We start from the raw sequence: 20405 nt of genomic DNA on the forward strand, positions 1-20405 counted from the left end.
CTGTACTGAACACAAGGTGGGTAGCAGGCCTCCAACTAAGGTGCGTACTAGGCCTTTTTGAAAACGAAAATCTTGTAAATACGACAGCTTTATTATTTTTCTTTGTACATTTAAACACAGGTTTAGAGCAGAGGGCAGTTCAAAGGTCAGGTTACTTGACAGAAACCAGAGGGCTTCTTTTGATTTTAATCTACATGGATGTAATTGCAAGCCACCTGTGAAACAGAAGTATTTCTCTGAAGCCTTTCAAAAAAAGAAACTGCAGACTGTGATAAAAGGAATGCTATATTTCCATTCAGCTTCTGCTGTGTTGATGCTCATGGAGCAAACAGAAGCACTGTGCATATTAATATTCTTAGAATTTTATGATTGTATAATTAATGCGATGGAAAACTAAGTTGCAATTGAGAATTAATATTTTGTAACTAATTATGCTTTTTTCCCCAGTGAAAGCAAACCAGTATTGCACAGTTATATTTTTCAGAGTTCCAGTACTGTGTGCATAATCATGCAGAGGCACATCATTTTTATACTGATAATTTAATTTACACTCTAATTATAAAAACAGTGTGTAAAATGATGACTATGCACAATCTAGTTTACATCCATTCAACCTTGCAGTCAATGGGATACATTACTATAAATGGTCAGTGGCAGCAGAGTCTTTGCTCAAGGGTGAGTGATTGTCATTACACCAATCACAGATTTCTAGCCTCCCAAATCTTCAAGACTACAATTATAACATCCAAAACCTGACTCTCCAGGAAGTGCAAGCGCTGTTCAAAAACAAACAAATTAAAGTTACATTGGTAATTGAAATAGAAACCCAGCAAAACCTGTCTCAGTGATAATCCAGATAGGTATTTAACTTTATGTTGCGCATCATGAATGGTTTATCCAACATCCAGGTACTGTTATTATTAGACCTGTCGATACTCAGTTAACCAACCTCTGAAGAATAAGAATATTAGCCAATAAGATAGCTCAGCCTGTTGAGCACTCGTTGCTGCAATCTGTGCGTGATCTGTAGGTTGCAGGTTCGAATCCTGGTAAGGCCAACTCAGCCTTTCATCCTTTTGAGGTCGATAAAGGAGTACCGACTTTGGTTTGGTGATAATTGTGATAAATATGTTCTATGTAGAGCTCTTTGCCAAAAGTGCATTATAAATAACCACTTGGCCATTAGATTAGATATAGAATTTAGCATTTAGTCCTTGCCTCTGTGCACTGTTGTATGATAACATTGGCATACCATTAGGTAGTGATAGCTCCAGGAAATGAGGACTTTCATTAAACCTAAAAAGACAATTCTGCTATCGAACCTCAAAACACACTATACAATTCATGTTTGCTTCACTGTGTAATTGGCTAGGTTTTTGTGATTTCTACATTTAAATATATACAGGAGAGATCACATGGCCAGACCTTAGAGAAATAATGAAAGGTGTATTCTGTCACCATGCAGAAAGCTGCCGCATAGCAATGATTTTCACACAGTTTGTGCACATGTCGGTTGGAAGTCGCAACCATTTTACTCTCTTGCAAAGGAGAAAAGTCATTTTGACTCTCTTAAAATCACATTTACTCTCAAAGTTTAAAAATAGGGAGTAAAATAGTCCCACCTCAAAATCTAATCTGGAACACTGGTGGGTAGTGCTCATGGGATGAAGAACGTTAGAAGAGGCCACAGGCTCAAGTCTGCCCTATTCATATACGTGAGAAAAACACGGTTTAGGGGAGGGGTGCCGGGAAGGGGGAACACCGTGCAAGAGTCTGCCTCTGCCATTGTCATCTGTCAAGCAATCCTTTATTCCTCTCAATAAAAAAAAAAGAACATACATGGACAGATGGATATACAAGTAGGTTCCCAGAAGCCAGTTAATAGGGGCCCTTATTTATTTATTTATTTATTTATTTGTTTATTTATGCTTAGTTGTTTATTTTGCTACTTAGTAGGGTAATCTGTGACAAGTCATCAAAAAAATCAAGACTCGGGTGTCCCTGTTAATATCAAAGGACAGCAGAATAATATGTCTATATCTGCCTAAGGCTTCTACAGCTGCAAAGAAGGGATTGCTGCTGTATCATTAGCACTAGGTCTAAAGTCTATCACTGATTCTCTAAAATCAATGTAGCTGTGCCACTTTTTTCACAACTATATCTTTTGTCATAAAGGATCGCTGGCTGTGCAACAAACAGCCATTTCCATAAAACCCTAATATACACCACTTAAGAAGGTAAGGGTCTCTTATTCTCTAGATCAGACATACTGCAGTGGACTAATGCCACCTACCGCACCAGAGAATATTTAATGGTACGCCAGCTGTATGTCACACCTAAGCACTACAGGAGGCTATTTAAACCACACCCGATGGATGAATCTTGCTTTGCGTTATTCTGAATCCTCTGCAGCAGAACGCTCATCGTGTCTTCTGCATCTGATCCTGGGCCTAAAGGAAAAAGGCTTACCATCCTGAATCCAGTCTTCAGCAACATCTATAAAGACAAGAAAGAACAGGTTAGCACTACGGTCTTCAGTGACAGCTCATCTCTTACCTGGTCCATCGGCTGTCATCAACAGCATTCCTGCATCTGAAAGACAAAGGCTTACCTACTCTTCACGCGCTCCGGAGGTCATCGCACTGCATTCCCGCATCTGTAAGACAAAAGAAGGTGCGTTTAAAGACATTGGGTAACGTTAAATACTCACGTGCCATTACTCCATCCACGCCGAACTCAGTGGGCATTCCGGCATCCTTCAGCAGCTCCGAACTGGTACCTGCAAAATAAAAGGACAGTGCGCATCGTGAAGCAAGCAACAAGCGCTTACTTACGCGCTTCCAGGCGCTTCTATTCCGCATACGGGTCCATCCTCAACTCACTTCAGCAGTCAACCGCCATCGCCGGAACCCTGCAAAATAAGAGACAGCATTACAAAAGACTTTTAAAGACATTTGAAATATTCGGAACTCACCCTTCGTGAAGTAAACGACGGACAGCAGTCTTCTGAAGTCAAGAGGCCTGCACTACCTATCCAGTGAAGAAACTGGTTACAGCACCCTGCCCCAAGGCAGATGGAGAGCTCGGCGTTCACTTACCTAAGACATCTTACTCTTCGAGTCTTCGAGTCAGGCATACAGTGCACAGAGGTCCAGCCCAAAGAGCCAACCGGGTGCTACACATCACTTTTGAAGATACGGTAGTCGCCCAGTCAAGACCGGCGCCTCTGCGAGAATCAGGTGAGCGTTACACTAGATATTTTTATTTTTTATTAATGATGCAGGAAATTCCATCTCAGAAAGGGTAGTCTGCTATATAGACCCCCTTTTTCAGAAACGCCCATGCTAAAATACTAGTGACACATTCTGCATCAGTCTCCCGATCTGCAACTCCTGCTTTTCAGTGGCATGGAGCTGGTGCAAAGATCACAGATGTCTTATTTGACAGTTGCTGTGACAGCAAGGTCACTTCAGATCTAGGTTGCATTTAAATGTGCACCTATGACCAAAACCATAAAAATAGCGAGGGACACACACAGCGGACACTCCGCTTTCCCTCACTTACAGCAAACGACCACAGAGCTTCACTCTCCCTGCTCAAAACATCACGTTTCGGAACGCCTGTGAAAGAGACGAACAACCCGATGTCTTCACAGCCGAGATTTCCCATAACCAGGACACAGGAGTCCTTACATTAACTGGATTTGGTTTTTCTTCTCCATACATTTCCTCGAGAGGACACATTTTCAGGTCCCAGCCTGTGAGTCTGTTCTATGATGATGACATCTGCATTGCATGAGCTTTTTGAGCTCTCATCCACCCCCACACATGGGTACGAGTGTAAACTCCAGACCTATTTAGAACTGCCAAGCCCTCCACGGCTTAAATCTTGATTACTTAGTAGAGGGTCCTGCTATCTACTGCCCTGATGAAGGCGGAGTACTTTCCTTCAATGTGAAGAGTATCTGTCTACTGACCTTGTTCCTCCGAAACGCATTACTTCTCAGAGGGGATACGAGGTCCTTCACAAAACACTTTGCCAATTAGGACCTTTTTCTTTGTGTGGCACCGTCCACCGATGGGCTAGGATGCTTCTTTCCAAAGCTTCTCTAACCCGTTTGTCTGTTCCCCCTGATGCGTTGGCAGACCCAATCCCAATACACAATAATTTCGAGTTTGGGAACTTATTATAATTGTAAAACAACATTGGTTACTTGCTTAACCTTTGAATTTTCAGCAAGAACACTGTCACTATTACTGTAATTGATTTTCATCTTAACCCTATTCTTCATTTTGGTTTAACTTGAGCACCAAAGTGACAAATAACTGATTTTTGTTATAATTTAGATTTGGTTTATGTTCTTCCGTTATGTACTGTTCTTTATCTTTATTGTCCGAAGGTCTCTATACTCAATTCTTGAATGTGTAAATTAAATTATGTTATTGATTGTATATGTTTTTACATGTTGGATTTTTCCATATGCACCACCTTTTTAATATAAAGTTTAATTTCAACCGCAACAATTCTTTATGCTTTCTTTTTGAAGGAGTGTTTTAATATACACAATTGCATGTAATATTCATAACCCATGTGGTTATATGTGCTTGGACCGGGTGAATGATTCTAATTCATTTATACTTCACATGGGCCAACCCTTGATGTACCAGTACCTTTGTCTTGTCGTGAATATAGGAAACCTCTGCTTGGTGGCAGGGTCTTCTTGAATAATAAGCCAGCCTGGGTTTTGGTATCATGGCGAGCAGCTCACATAAATATTAAAAGCCACATCTGATTTTAAGCATACTCATGCCAACATTGTGAGCCCAGACCAACCATGGACAGGCTGTGTTTTCTCTCTAGACTGCCTGTCTCTTCTGCAACCAGCAGGGCAACAGGCAGGTGGAGCTGCTTCTTTTTTATCCGTTGTGAGATCAGGTAACAGCTCTCTGCAGCGTAGGAAGCTAGCAGCAGAGGAGGTCTGGGAACTAATCTTCAAAGGGGCACTCCCTGAACAAAAGAGCCAACCTCACACTAGGATGTTGCATACCAAAGGGCCTTTGGAAGTTGCAGGCTTGGGAAGAGGGCCAGTTTGGACAATCCAACAGAGCAGAATGGAATGGAGGAATGGTTCCTCCATTCCATTGGTTTTCTGTGGACTTCTCTTTCCTTCCTGTCTCCTCCACTTACAGCACTCCAGAGCATGATGGAAGAAGGTAAAAGTCAATTGATAGACTTAACATTTACTGGACCCCTTAAAGCAGGCTTGTTTTTACCAAAGCCCTGAGGCAACTTTCCTTTATAAGGAAGAGGTCACCAACTGTTTGATTTATTCATTTTGGACCTTTAGGGACATGAGAATAATTATTTTGGACGCTTTGGAAGAACAGTCTTTTCAAAGTCCTCCAGTTGTAAAGTGGGGGCAGGTGATCCAAGGCAAAGGCTATCTCTGTTTATCCCCGGGGTGCATTTGGGGTGAACTTCTGTTGGATGAAACCCTGCACTCTCTACCAGTTACACTGTACCCAGGCTACTCACTGGAGGTAAAGGACTCCTGCATGTGCTAGCTAACATCCCCTAAATGGGACTGAAGAGAACAAGGACCAATCATGTCCCTGAGCCCCTGAATTGAGGTTCACAGCACCAGATGAAGTAAAACAGGTGGATTCCTGCATTCTACAGCGTCAACCCATCATCGGGCCAGAGTTGAGTGCATTTGAATGTCTTCAAACCACCAAGACCCATTGGGCTGCTTTTGGCACCTCATTGAACCTTCTTCAGACTGCTGTTGTTGCATTCATCAAACTGGCTTATCCCTGCATTTTCCAAGCAGAGAAAGTCACCTGTTCAGCTCGAACAACTAGCTTGCTGCTTAGAAAGACTTCAAACTACCACCTCTTCCATCATCGCATCGGACCATGGGGATCCGCTACTTCCAACTGCCTGAATATTGACTTGAACCACTAGAAGCATTGCGTCACTCATCAACCCAACTGTTACCAATGTCTCGAACTGGCTCCACCTTCAAACTGTCCCTGGTGAGCCCTATGAAATGCATTGCTCAAAAACCGCCTTCATACCGCACACAGCCACCACTTCTAACTGACTCTACACCAGCTCAAAGCTTGAGCTAGCATTACTCACTGCATCCGAATCTGCAGAAACAGTATCCTGAAGTTTTTTTTGATGCTGTCAAACTGCCCAGGCACTGTGAAAAGTATTGTTTAGAGACCGAGCCTTCTTGGTCTGTTTGGGACCCTTGTGGCTGCTAGGTCACTCATTTATACCTTTTTCAACAATATATATGATTTTGAAGACATTATTTTTGATGCATTGCCTTCCCCCCATATGGTGTGTTGTTTCCACATGGGTGGGTTGCTGATAGTGTTTTTATAGACAGTTATTATTGCATATTAGTGTGTTTAATTAAAGTATATATATTTTATAGAACGTCTCATCTGATTGAACATTCCTTTATTTTGGACTGCTGTAATAATGATGTTTGGGTTGCTACTGTTATCACATTCACACCCCTCTTGAGAATATAGCCTGCCCTCGGGCCACGTTAATACAAAAGTTGAAGGATGTCTATTGCTTGTTTGTGCCCGTTTCACCTTTATGATTGGGATTGCTGCTGGTTTGGGGCTGAATAGGTGGTTAAGGCAGTATTCATCCTTGTGCTCCTGCAGGGCAGTCGTCGTTCCATCACAAAGTCAAGCCACAAACTTACTTTAGGTGAAACTAATAAATGACAAACACATGGGCTCCTCCTTACCTCACCACATCATTTTGGTAAAACCAGTCAACTTGGAACGGAAATTGTGATGAAATGCTTGGACCACTGCTTTTATCAAACAGGGCAGGATTCCCATCATTTCACTGCTGCCTGTGCCACTGCAGTAGAGGACGACCCTTATGCACGCCCAGTGGTCCTGAAGTCTGAGAGCGAGCCGAATGAGCTCTAGGAGCACACAGCGACCCCTCAAAGTGGTAGCCACTGATTCCCAGCAGTAAGGCCCGCGAAGAGCCGGGCTGCCATGTTCTGGATTACCTGCAGACATGTCATGCACTTTAGGAGTGGTGCCAAAACAGGAACCTAAAGCCTTACCATCGTCAAGCTTGGCCGAAACCAAGACTTTGCCTTAAGTATGGAAGTAGAAGCTGAAAAGCAATCATAATAAGCAGCATATTTCCGAGTCTTCCTCTGCCTCGGCGCACTGCCTCACTTTCATGAACTCTATTCGAAAAGGTGTTGCCCAGAAATGAATACCTACCACAGAGCTCGGATATTTAAGCTGCGCCATGTAAGCTGCCGTCCCTCCAGAACAATTGCCTTTGTGTGGGACAGACTAACGTTCAAATGCACATGTATCTCAGCTGAGTGCAGGATCTAAGGAGGCGGACAGCCACTCCATTTGTGGTATGGAGTGTGGCGTAGCCACGTGCTTTGCGCCACACTTGAAAGAGGCTGCCTGTCTCGCACGGGCAGCCGCCTAGTTATGTATTGTAAATCCGAGTGTGTCCAGCGGAGAGCAAGGAATGAGTTAATACCATCATGAAAGTGGCTATAATCATCATCGCCTGCACCTCAGTCCAGAGTCGGACCACTGCGCAACAAAGGCAAATCTCAAAATACTGCGTCAGTGTGGGTGTTTAGTTTTTAGGCAGAACATTGTGCACCTGCGTCTTCACTGCAATCGTTGCTGCTCCCCACCCAGATAGTCGCCCCAGATGCGTCACATTGTTATTTTTACCGCTCTGGGACCTTTCTGTCATCTTCTTCTTCGTTCTTTTTTTCTTCTACGTTATCAAAATTACTGGAATGACGAGTGTTTTGTCCTCACTCACCTGCAAATAGGACCCTCATGGAAGATTTTTGTTGATACCATTGTCCTGGAAAATGTGCAATAAATCTTATGTTCACTCCAAATCCCATGGAGACAACGGGCCTCATTACACGGTAGGTGGTAAAGGATTACCGGCACCAGTAAGGGCACCAGTGCCGGTAATCCCTTACCGCCCTACTACGAGGTGCCTTAGCGGGTCCCGCCCCTAAAGACTGGTTTTACCAGGCGTTATGGAAGGGACCCGTTGAGGGACTTCAGAGCTAATAACAGTACCGCAAATTGCAGTACCGTTATTAGCTCCATCCCCATTGAGCCCTATGGGGGCTCGAATGGGAATGGGGAATGGTTCCCGGAATGTGGACTTAACGGGTTCTCCAAGGTCGGAATGACCTGGTGAATACCCATTCCGGGAACACGGACACAGAATGCAGTAAGGGGGTAGCCATGGCACTAATAGCACCATGGCTACTGCCTACCGTGTAATGAGGCCCAACCACACTCATTTGTCTCAGGTATGGTGCCCCTTTTTTGGCACACACACAACTGACAAATGCTCCACAGGTGTAGCGCTGGTTAACTTCAAATCAAGGCGCCAACTTTAATTCAACACAGTTACCATGTAGGGTTTTAGCGAATGAATGCAGAAATGACGCAGTGTACTACTGTATGCTGTTGATGCATTGACGTGAAATAAGCGACACGGCACGCCCCGTCTATGAGCTCCAGCATAAGCAGAGCGTAGCTTTTAGACGCTGCTCCCCTCTTTAAAGGCCCGATTCACAGAGATTTGCGCCGGAGCAAACCGGAGATGCCCCCAGAGCATCTCAAATATTCATGTGCTGCCTTGTAGCGGATTCACAAGGCCTAAAGGTGGAGCCCCCTGGAGCGGCCTGGAGAACCTCTTTGATGCCCATGAGCAAATCTTTGTGAATCACATTTTCACGTGAGCATCTCGAAGATGATCCAGGCATCTGCAGATTTGCTCTAGAATGTTGTGATTACTCTGTATGTATTCATTGACAAAAGAGTGTACGCACAATGTTGATGAACCACAAGACTGCGATCCCCAGAGCTATTGCTGTGTTGTGTGTTCTGCTGTGATTTACGTTGTGTTACTTCTTTTCTATGGAGGGAGTAGGGGGGGGCTCTTACCTGTTTTGATGACTGCTAATGCATGCACATGTGTTAATTGTTCTATTCTTTTTCTCTATATCTCAATGAAAAAGGTGAAACACATTTTTTCAAAGAGTGTATGCACACCATGCCCTCTTTATTGCATCTTCTCTAGTGAAGATACCGTAAGGCAGAAATGCACTTAAGACGCCACATTCCAAAGATCATGGTAGTTCGAAACTTTAGCATCTGTGTAAAATATCCTGCATCAGAACTGGTTCCATAACATGTCAAAATATACACAACAGACTTCACTTTTTGGACAAATATGTTTCGGCAAGGCATTACAGTCTAGAAAATATTTCTTTTTCAGAAATAGTCTTTCGGTCCCAAATGATATTAATGATGGTTCTTTTGCAGCTCCCTGCCCCCCACAGACATTGGGCGTAAACATTGACTGTGTAACTAACATGGCCACCCTCTCCTGGGAAGCGACGCTGGGAGCTGAGAGTTACCAGTCAACGTTAACAGGGCCCGGCGGAGAGCAACCTGCATGCAACTCATCTGACACCAGCTGCAGCACCGCCGGGCTGCCGTGCGGCCAGACGTACAACGCCACCATCTATGCAGTCAATGATCAAAGCAGCAGCTTACCCGGTTCCACAATTACATTTCAAACAGGTAAGTCGTCTTCTGGGAATCTGGAGGTCTTCCAATAGGAGTATCAAAATGTTGCCACAATCATGGCGGCATTACAAATAATGTGCCTTTTTTTGCACAGTACAAACTCCTGACCCCCATTACACCAACTAAGGGGAGCAGGGTTGTGCTCTGCTCCCATTGAATGGAGAGCGGCGGACAAAAAAGTTTAAGAAATAAAAGTTAAAAAAAACAAAAAAAGACCATACGGCGCCAGCACCATGTAAGTTGGTGGGAACTGACCACGCAGCAATAGCGGGGAGTCTATGGCACACACATAAGTGTGCCACCGAGAAGGTAAGTACTTTGGGGGTGAGCTTGTAGGGGAATGCAGGGAACAAGTGATCTATGTGATCACTGCACCGCACAGTAAAGGAAGTCGCCATTTTCGTAGTCGATATTACGGTTGGCGTAGTGATCACATAGTTCTGTTATTAAAATAGTCGCTGAATATCCTGGACATGTGGCGTGGTTGGGGCTCCCGAGGGTCAGACGTGGAGAGCAGAGAGCAAGTACCGAACATGTATGGAAAAAACACTAAAAGATTTCACAACAGCCACTTTTTCTGAACTGTAGTATGGGCCTCATTACGAGCCTGGCAGGTAATTCCATTACAGCCACTCAGTCCCATGGAATTATCATGTGATTATGTGTAGTAGCAAGGTGGTGTTAGAGATTATAGTACTCCCAGAGGGGTTTGGGGAATTTACCATGAGCAGTAATTCCACCGCCATATAGCTGCTGATTTTCGGAGGAGAGCCGCATTTACCCCCAACGATATGCTGGAGCTAAATCCTCCACTTCACCTACATAACTCGTAGTACATTGGTTGGGGAACGTTGCTATAAAGTGTCAGTAATTCCATTGCTGCATTTTACCGCCATTTTACCCATACAACTTTAATCGAAATGAGACCCTCTGTGGTTTTCAGTCTCACGCAAAGATGAAGAGAGAGGTTTCCGCAAGGATGGCGTCAAAATGACAAATCTTTGCCAAGGACACACAGCTGTGCCTGATTGGTGAGTACAGCACACAGGGTGTGCAAGCCAGGCAGCCTCAGCTGATTGATCTTGAGTGGTCCAAAGGGTCATTCAAAGAATATTAAACTCAATCTGCAGTGCAAGGAGAAACCAGAGCATTGCCTAGAAGAGGGCGGGAGATGTGTTCACTCGTGCCGCAAAAGGTAAGGAGCCTCATTGCTGTAGTTGCAGTCGGCTGGTGATGTATTGACCTAATCAAGTTCCACCAAGTGCAAAACGATGCTGCAATCCAGCATTAATGAAATAATAGCCATCAACATGACAGTTTGGTAAGCTGCATTTAGCAACAGAGGATTTCCCTCAAAACCTGCAAAGGAAAAAAATAGGAAGAGCCAAGTGAATTGGCCAGAGGTGCCAGTGCAAGCTCTGCAGCCCAGGGAAAGCCCAGTTTTTCTCCTGAGAAATCAGAACACGGGAAATGTCCAGCCCAGGGGGCGGTCCATGGAATTTAATGCAACAAGGCCGGCTAAGTGTTGCGTTGGTTCATTTGGATACTGCTAACCTACTAAGGCAAAATCTATGGGTATAGCAGTGGCAGATGATAAATGTGTATGAATACACATCCAGCTCAGAGACGTGCCATTATTCCCTCTTTTGGTAGTTTCTTGCATTGGGGTTTGCTGAATGGTGTGTGCCTTAGTAGCAATTGGTTGCCTCTACTGACAATTTAAAGCAGAGTCCCAGATGTCTGGGTTTGATAGAACAGTGTTTATTTTGCACTGCCTTTGGAAGTTTTTTTTAATCATTTCTATTTGTGGGAACTTGGTTGCTGCCCTAGAGACATTCCATAAAGTGTATAGGAGCATAAATGAGACATGCACCTTTGAGATTGAGGGCCTAATTCATGGAACTTTTAGGGCAGTGCAAAGAGTACTTCTGCAGTGCAAAATGGCTTTGCTCTGCAAAAATACACTTTGCAGCGCTCTGTGAATCAGGGTGTCTGTTGGCAGTGCAACGTTCCATGAATTAAGCCCATAGTGTCTGCATGGGCACGTGCAGCAGAGGGTCAATCTTTGGGCAGAAACATTGTTTACACAAAAGATATTTTTATGTTCTGCCTACAACAGTGAGGTGGGAACACTAGGGTTGAACTTAAAAGGGATAGTGCGCACAAAGGTTTTACTGTTCCAAAAGTTGGACAATAATCAAAATTATATGTAAAACATATTTTTAAAGAAAGTTGCCATGTAAAGTTTTGAGCAAATGAGGCTCAACGTGTTTACATGGGGGCATCCATTTTGTGATTTCAAGCAGCTCCTCTGTGCATGTTAAGCTCTGCTCTGGCAGCACTAATCAAGCTGCAAAAGCCCCCTACTGGAAGATTTTGTTTACTGCAGCCAGATCAGAACTTAACATGTTGTATTTATGATTGCAGTGGCTTCAGCTTTGAGTCTCCTGGGAAAACCACAGCATTTATAAATACAACAACATTGTATTTATAAAAGCCAGTACTTTCGTTTTGAGTCTCTGGGCTCCCCCAGCTCAGGGGAGCCCAGGAGACTCAAAGCGAAAGCCGCTGCAGTCATAAATACAACGCGGTTGTATTTAGAATTGCCGTGGTTTTCTTTTTAAGTTTCCCGGGCTCCACCGTCACAGAGGAGCCCGAGAAACTTAGAAAGAAAACCACGCCAATCATAAATACAACGCAGTTGAATTTATAATTGCTGTGATTTTATAAGAAAAACAAATTAAAAAGCACATACCAGCATGCAGCCTTCCTGCCTGCATTCTCTGCTCTCTGGCAATAATGAACCAAAAGCCACCTACTGGTAGCTTTTGTGTATTACAGCTGGCTAGCTTTTGCTTCATTAGTGCTGCGAGGGCAGAGCTTAAAACAGGCATAAGAGGCTCATTAATTTCACAAAATGGATGCCTCCTAGTGCTTGACACTTTTGAGTGTGAGCCTCATTTGTTCAAATCTTTACATAGGAACTTTGTTTAAAAATATTTTTTATATATATATTTGATTATGGGCATCTTTTTAGCCAATAAAATTTTAGAGTGAACTATCCTTTTAAGCTTCTAAAATGGAAAAGAGTTTCAGAAGCTGCACAAATAAAACAAGACTTCTAAACACTGCCTTTTCCACCTCACTGTCAGGTCGACGCAGTTGAAGATGAGGCCACATTCCAATTCAAATGGCAAATGTTATAGTCAACTCTGCTATGTATCATATAGACCAATCAATACTTTGTAAACGTATTCACACTTGTTGACTGTCTTTGCCTTTTGATGTTCAGCTCCCTGCACCCCAGCTACTGTGCTAGCCAACATTGATTGTGCTTCCAACACGGCCATCCTGTCTTGGGCCAGCGTGCCGGGAGCTGAGGCTTACTCATCTACAGTGACGTCAGCTGATGGAGAGATGCACACGTGCAACACGACACAGACAGGCTGTCCTGTCAGCGGCCTGTCGTGCGGCAAGATCTACTACGTCATCATAATCGCGTCAAACCCAACGTGCCAAAGTGCTGCCAGTTCTGTGGCAGAGCTCCAAAGCGGTGAGGAAGATGTCTTACTCTCTGTCTGCCTTTCTCTGACATTTCTCTGACCTCTGTGTGATATGTTTTAAAAATGTGGGGTGCCAAATATTTAATTTAAATACATTGTGGGTGCTAGAACTCAGAACACATACAGTCAGTTTCTCTAGGCCTGGCACCGAACCATAGAGTTTCCTTTCACATGGGTTTATTCTATATCCTACCTCATATTAAGGGCCTAATTCATGGAATTTTTTGCACGATTCAAAGTGACTTTTTACTGGTGACACAGACCCTGATTGATGGAACTGTGGAAAGTGTATTTTTGCAGTGCAAATCCTGTGCAAAGTCATTTTGTACTGCAAAAATAACTATGCGCTGACTTTGCACGGACTTTGCGCTGCAAAAATACACCTCGCACAGTTCCATGAATCACGGCTTGTGTTGGCAGTGCAAAGACACTTTAAACTATGCAAATAATTCCATGAATCGGGCGCTTCATCCCGGATTCCCCACTCTTTCGAGTGTTGTGACTATAGGTGTTTTTGTTGCCCAATGTAATAATACTCAATGTGTCAACTTTACAAGTTTGAAGAAATGTGTCGAGCTGGCCATGATTGCGAAATGGCAACTGGCCCCATGTCTGAGGTGATCGCTTAGCTCAGGAGCTAGGCTCTCAGTCCTTTCTGGGAAATTGAGTCCCTCTCGCTGCTGCTAAGCACAGTTCGCGGACCACTCACACCCCATCGCAAAAGGTTTGTGCTCCACGTTGGTATGATTATCCTTCTGTTTGCACCCCCTAAGGCCTCCCCCCTCAAATCAGGGGTTACACTTGCTTTTCAGACTCACCAAACCAGGGGATCAGAACAGCGTGCAGGATAAATCATCCCAGCCACCCAAGAGGAGAGGGCTCAGAAATTGGTGGTCATAGTCTGATACTTCAGGGTGGTCGATCAGGGTATTTTCATGTAGGGAAGCTTAGATGAATGCAAAGGTTCAAATGAAGCATTTTACCCAGCAGTGAGGCTACTCTTACAGTGTGTTGCATAGATCAGTAGCCTACAGGATAGCTCAGCGAGATCAGCGAATTAAGCACATGCCACAGGCCTGAGGCCAACTTGCAGTTAGCTAGCTCAAATCCCACGTTGGCTGACTCGACTCAACATAATTCTGAGGTGGTTAAAATGATAACCACTAGAATTGGTGACACTAAGGGCACTTTTCATGGATTTATCTGCATGGTTAAAGTGGCTTTGCACTGCTGAAAAGTAACTTTGCACTGCCGACACAAACCCTGATTCATGGATCTGTGCAAAGTGTATTTTTGCAGTGCAAAGTCAGTACAAAGTCATTTTTGTAGTACAAAATGACTTTGCACTGTGAAAATACACTTTGCACAGATCCATGAATCAGGGTTTGTGTCGGCAGTGCAAAGTCACATTTTAGCAGTGGAAAGCCACTTTAATCATGCAAATAATTCTATGAATCGGACCCTTGGCCTTATAACTGCAGCACTTAGAACTGTGCGATATGCTGCATGAAGCGCTACATAAAAACTAAAACTGGAGAGTACATACATATTGACTGCTTAACCTCTTCTTGACACAGACACTGGTTGTCCAACTCCGGAATTCAAGGGCCGGAATCCGGACCGGATTTCAGGATATCCCTAATTAATATTCATGAGGAAAAATGTGCATAGATTTAGCATCATGGTATGCACATTTATCTCATGAATATTAATGCTGGGTATCCTGAAAACCCATCATGGATCCAGCCCTCGAGGCCTGGAGCTGGACAACCCTACTCGAGTCCACTGTGTCTGTTTGCGGGGCTTCATTTCCCAGAATGAGCCAAGTCTATGTATATACATTGCTAAATATAGGCCGAAAGAAAGCTAGGGAGCAAGAAGACATATCCAGAAGGGTAAGGGTGATACAGCAAAGCGAGTAAGGGTAGGGGGACTACATTAATATCATATATGTAAATGAGATAAGGCAAGGAACAGAGGACTGCCCAAGCCGGCCAGTAAATGTTGACTACAGGCAGGCTGGCTGGAGCAATTGTATTACTTTGCAACGTGTAGTCGATCGGCGTACATCGCAAAGATTTGGACAAATGAAAAGATGCCTGTGCATCTCAGATTTGCACTGTATAACAGATTCACATAGCCTGAAGCGGGACCAGATCTGGAGTTGCCTGCTTCGAGCACATCTTTATAAATTAGGTTTCAACAAGCTGCAATAACTGCAATCAGCATATCCAGGTTTCCACTAGTTCTGGGCTTTGTGTTTGTGTGTGGAGCTGGGAGACCCCGGGGCATCCCTACATGTGTAGAGCTGGGAGACCCCAGGGCATCCCTACATGTGTTGAGCTGGGAGACATCGGGGCATCCCTACAAGTGTAGAGCTGGGAGACCACACGGCATCCCTGCATGTGTAGAGCTGGGAGACCCCGGGGCATCTCTACATGTGTAGAGCTGGGAGACCCCGGGGCATCGCTACATGTGTAGAGCTGGGAGACCCCGGACATCCCTACATGTGTAGAGCTGGAAGACCCCGGGGCATCCCTACATGTGTTGAGCTGGGAGACCCCACGGCATCCCTAGATGTGTAGAGCTGGGAGACCCTGCGGCATCCCTACATGTGTAGAGCTGGGAGACCCCGTGGCATCCCTACATGTGTTGAGCTGGGAGACCCCGGGGCATCCCTACATGTGTAGAGCTGGGAGACCCCGCGGCATCCCTACAAGTGTAGAGCTGGGAGACCCCGCAGCATCCCTACATGTGTAGAGCTGGGAGACCCCGCGGCATCCCTACGTGTGTTGAGCTGGGAGACCCCGCGGCATCCCTACATGTGTAGAGCTGGGAGACCCCGCGGCATCCCTACATGTGTAGAGCTGGGAGACCCCGCGGCATCCCTACATGTGTAGAGCTGGGAGACCCCGGGGCATCCCTACATGTGTTGAGCTGGGAGACCCCGCGGCATCCCTACATGTTTAGAGCTGGGAGACCCCGCGGCATCCCTACATGTGTAGAGCTGGAAGACCCCGGGGCATCCCTACATGTGTTGAGCTGGGAGACCCCGCGGCATCCCTACATGTGTAGAGCTGGGAGACCCCGCGGCATCCCTTCATGTGTAGAGCTGGGAGACCCTGCGGCATCCCTACACGTTTAGAGCTGGGAGACCCCACGGCATCCCTACATGTGTAGAGCTGGGAGACCCCGCGGCATCCCTACAAGTGTAGAGTTGGGAGACCCCGCGGCATCCCTACATGTGTTGAGCTGGGAGACCTCAGGGCATCCCTACATGTGTAGAGCTGGGAGACCCCGGGGCATCCCTACATGTGTAGAGCTGGGAGACCCCGGGGCATCCCTACATGTGTTGAGCTGGGAGACCCCGCGGCATCCCTACATGTGTAGAGGTGGGAGACCCCGCGGCATCCCTACAAGTGTAGAGCTGGGAGACCCCGCGGCATCCCTACATGTGTAGAGCTGGGAGACCCCGGGGCATCCCTACATGTGTTGAGCTGGGAGACCCCGGGGCATCCCTACATGTGTTGAGCTGGGAGACCCCGCGGCATCCCTACATGTGTAGAGCTGGGAGACCCCGCGGCATCCCTACATGTGTAGAGCTGGGAGACCCCGGGGCATCCCTACATGTGTTGAGCTGGGAGACCCCGCGGCATCCCTACATGTGTAGAGCTGGGAGATCCCGCGGCATCCCTACATCTGTAGAGCTGGGAGACCCCGCAGCATCCCTACACGTTTAGAGCTGGGAGACCCCGCGGCATCCCTACATGTGTAGAGCTGGAAGACCCCGCGGCATCCCTACAAGTGTAGAGTTGGGAGAGCCCGCGGCATCCCTACATGTGTTGAGCTGGGAGACCTCGGGGCATCCCTACATGTGTAGAGCTGGGAGACCCCGGGGCATCCCTACATGTGTAGAGCTGGCAGACCCCGGGGCATCCCTACATGTGTTGAGCTGGGAGACCCCGCGGCATCCCTACATGTGTAGAGCTGGGAGACCCCGCGGCATCCCTACAAGTATAGAGCTGGGAGACCCCGCGGCATCCCTACATGTGTTGAGCTGGGAGACCTCGGGGCATCGCTACATTCACTCCAGTGCAGAACTGTGTGCATCAGGCCCTGGATCTATACCCGCGCTGTACTAGAAATCGACCGATCGCTATCATTCTCTGTAAACATGTATCCCCGTTGATCCCCTTCACGCAGTGCCCTGCAGCTCAGCGAATGTGGTGACGCTTCTGGATTTGCCAAGCAACGATGCAGCGCTCATGTGGGATAGCGCACCCGGAGCCGTGAGCTACATCTCATATCTGACCGGAGCTGGCGGGGAAGAATACTCCTGCCTGACTGCAAACACCAGCTGCAGCGTCGGCGGCATGCAGTGTGGCCAGCGCTACAACGTGACGGTCCTAGCCCTGAATGGCGCGTGCAGCAGCCTCTTCCAGTCACCGGAGGCCCTGGAAACAGGTGGGTCTGGGGTGACAAGGGGGGGGGTTCTTCTTTGCTTTGCTACTCAAGCGAGGCACTCACCAGACAGGGTGTGCAGCTTTGATAAATGTAACCCAGGTGACACTACAGTGGCTGACCTGGGTGATGGGGCAGGTGGTCCCTATAGAGCCAGCAAGTATTACCCACTTTTTCCGAATTACAATTTGCCACATTGTAATCATTTATTTTTATTACCGTTAAACAAATACATGGCTTTGGTTTAAGTATATAGAAAAGGAAGGTGAGTGGATAAGTGGGTGTGGGGGGGGGCTGGGGCAGGGGTCAGGGCGATTTAAGTGAGATTTCCACTGCTTTTTGAAGATAAAGAAATGGTAAAATCGGTTACAAAAAAAGTCAGCGAAACGTAATTCGACCAAAATAATTTAAGCAAACCTCGTAAATCCGTGCTCCCTAATGTACACAAACTCTTCTGATGGTCGCAAGCAGAGGCGTCGCTGGGGGGGGGGGGCACTGAGGGGGCTATAGCCCTGCCCTGGGTCATTTGGTTGTAGCCCCGGATAGAAGCTCAGGGACTACAACCAAAAGGCTATAACTAGCCCCGAATCCTGCCAGTCCCGACATTAGCTTAGCCCCTGATCTTTTCCAGAACTAGCAACAGCCCTGGTCGCAAGACCTAGTGCTGGAGGCATCTGGGAATGTTTGCCTGCAGGGCCTGGTGGGATGTCTCTTCATTCGGAAGCCTCAGTGTTTTCGTGCATGCGATTCCGGTCTCCGCGCATTCTGGGAATAACATTGGTTTGTAAATGAGTGCGCAGTGTGGCGCAGTTCCGGTTATCAGGGAGTCTGGCTTTGCAGGACAAATGCAGTGTATAGGGACATTGCAGTTTGGTTGGCAATTCACGGCTTTCTGTCGTTAAAACAAACAATAATGAACTGAAAATAAGCAAAACTCAGTCAATCGAAATTGAAAGACACAACGAGGAGGCTTATGTATAGATGAGTTGGGAGCGCCTACGTCCAAATAAAGACCCCCACCACCAATAAAAGTGAATGATTACATTTCTACCACATATTTTCCATTGGAACGTTTCAGCCACAATGCATATTAAAACAACACACAGAGACCTTCAATGTACACGAAAAGCATGACATCACGTGACCTAGCATAGCATGACCAGATAGCGTAATAAAACACATCATTACGTATCATGGTATGAGGTAAGAACACATAGTAAAACACAGCATACAGCAGCATAGCAAAAGAAATCCAGCATAGCAACCCCGTGCTGCGCACGAAATGGTGCTGTGTAACTTGTTTCTTACTCTTTCCTTGGGTTCTTTTCAGCTCCTTGCGCGCCCAGTAACGTTGTGGCCATCGTTGACTGTACCACAAAAAATGCTGAGGTGTTATGGGATGCGGCTGCAGGAGCTTTGTCTTACACTGCCACAGCAAGTGGGCCAGGAGGAACCATGCACACTTGCAACACTTCCAGCCTGACCTGTGACCTCAGCGGCCTTCTTTGCGGCCGGAACTACAGCGTGTCGGTCACAGCGGTTGGTAGCAGCTACACCGGTCCACCCAGTAACACTGTGCAACTGCAGAACGGTAGGTCTTCGTGCATGAGGGCTCCTTGATTGATGCTACAACTTTACAGCCCAAAAAGTACATGATGTAGGATTTGGGTGGCTAAATGTGAGACCTGTCAGGTCAGTGGGCAGCCCTAGTGCAAGTCAAGCCTAGATGAATATCAGAGCTGTCAACTGACCCGCGACTCGCTGGTTTGGCCCACGAAAAAACAAGAAAACCATTTCAGGGGCATCAATTAAGTGTTTATCCTTTTTTCATGCAAAGCAAGTCTTTCATTTCCGTATGCTGAGGCCTGCTAGCTGCAGAGCTTTGACCTCCTGTCACCTCCTAATGTTTGCATATTTCGCAACCTAGAATTGTATATAGCCCGTGTTGCCACATCCAGTTCTTTGGAGTCAGGTATGCATTGTATTGGTAGGGATAGGCCAAATTCTCATTTCTCATTTCTAAACAAAAGTCATGCATTAATATAGAAGTGTTTACAATTGGGTTCATTGTAAGTCCAGATAATTGTGTTTGCGCAATCACTTCATATATTCATTATTCAGATTTCAATTTGTCAAGAAAATCACTGCTAGTGAAAACACGTTCTCATAACAGTTTGGCCCAAGATCACACGGCACTCTAGTGCATTAAGCAGTACTGAAATCCTATTACAGGGGAAATCAAAAGTGCAATGCATTTCTTCACTTTGGCTGAGTAATGCAAATAAGATGAAGTGCTTGTCTTTGAAACTCATCACAAATCACAACTGTCATCTCTATTGGGGTAAATAAACTTACCTACGCTATTAAACACTATTATGGGCCTCATTACAACCCTGGCGCTAATGGGTTAACGGCGCCGTAAAAGGCAGCGGCGCCGTTAACCCATTAGCGCCTGATTACGAGGTCCCTTTGCGGGACCCAACCTTAATGGCTGGTGTAGACCAGCCGTTAAAGTAGGGACCCGCAAAGGGACCTTGGTGCTAAGTACGGTACCGCAATTTGCGGCACCGTACTTAGCGCCTTCCCCATTCCCATTGAGCCCTATGGGGCAAAAATGGGAATGGGGAAGGGCCATGGAGGAAGGGGGAATTACCGCCCTGCCAACCTTGTAATGGGGTGGTAATTCCCCCTTTCTCCATGGCGGAGTCGGTAAATTACCAGCATGGGCCATGGTGCT

At 46.2% G+C, this 20405-nt stretch overlaps 1 protein-coding gene across 1 annotated transcript in view; it reads left to right on the forward strand.

The window, feature by feature from the left end:
- Positions 1 to 20405, forward strand: part of LOC138542778 (serine-rich adhesin for platelets-like) — a 385335-nt gene that overhangs the window by 117708 nt on the left and 247222 nt on the right. The window contains exons 15-18 of the mRNA XM_069641863.1: positions 9378 to 9638; positions 12937 to 13197; positions 17411 to 17671; positions 18999 to 19259. Of these exons, the coding sequence (XP_069497964.1) occupies positions 9378 to 9638; positions 12937 to 13197; positions 17411 to 17671; positions 18999 to 19259 (1044 nt within the window). The remainder of the gene's footprint in view (positions 1 to 9377; positions 9639 to 12936; positions 13198 to 17410; positions 17672 to 18998; positions 19260 to 20405) is intronic.

The sequence above is a fragment of the Ambystoma mexicanum genome, chromosome 1q (genome assembly GCF_040938575.1).
Source record: "Ambystoma mexicanum isolate Mex_15411 chromosome 1q, UKY_AmexF1_1, whole genome shotgun sequence".
Lineage (NCBI taxonomy): Eukaryota > Metazoa > Chordata > Amphibia > Caudata > Ambystomatidae > Ambystoma > Ambystoma mexicanum.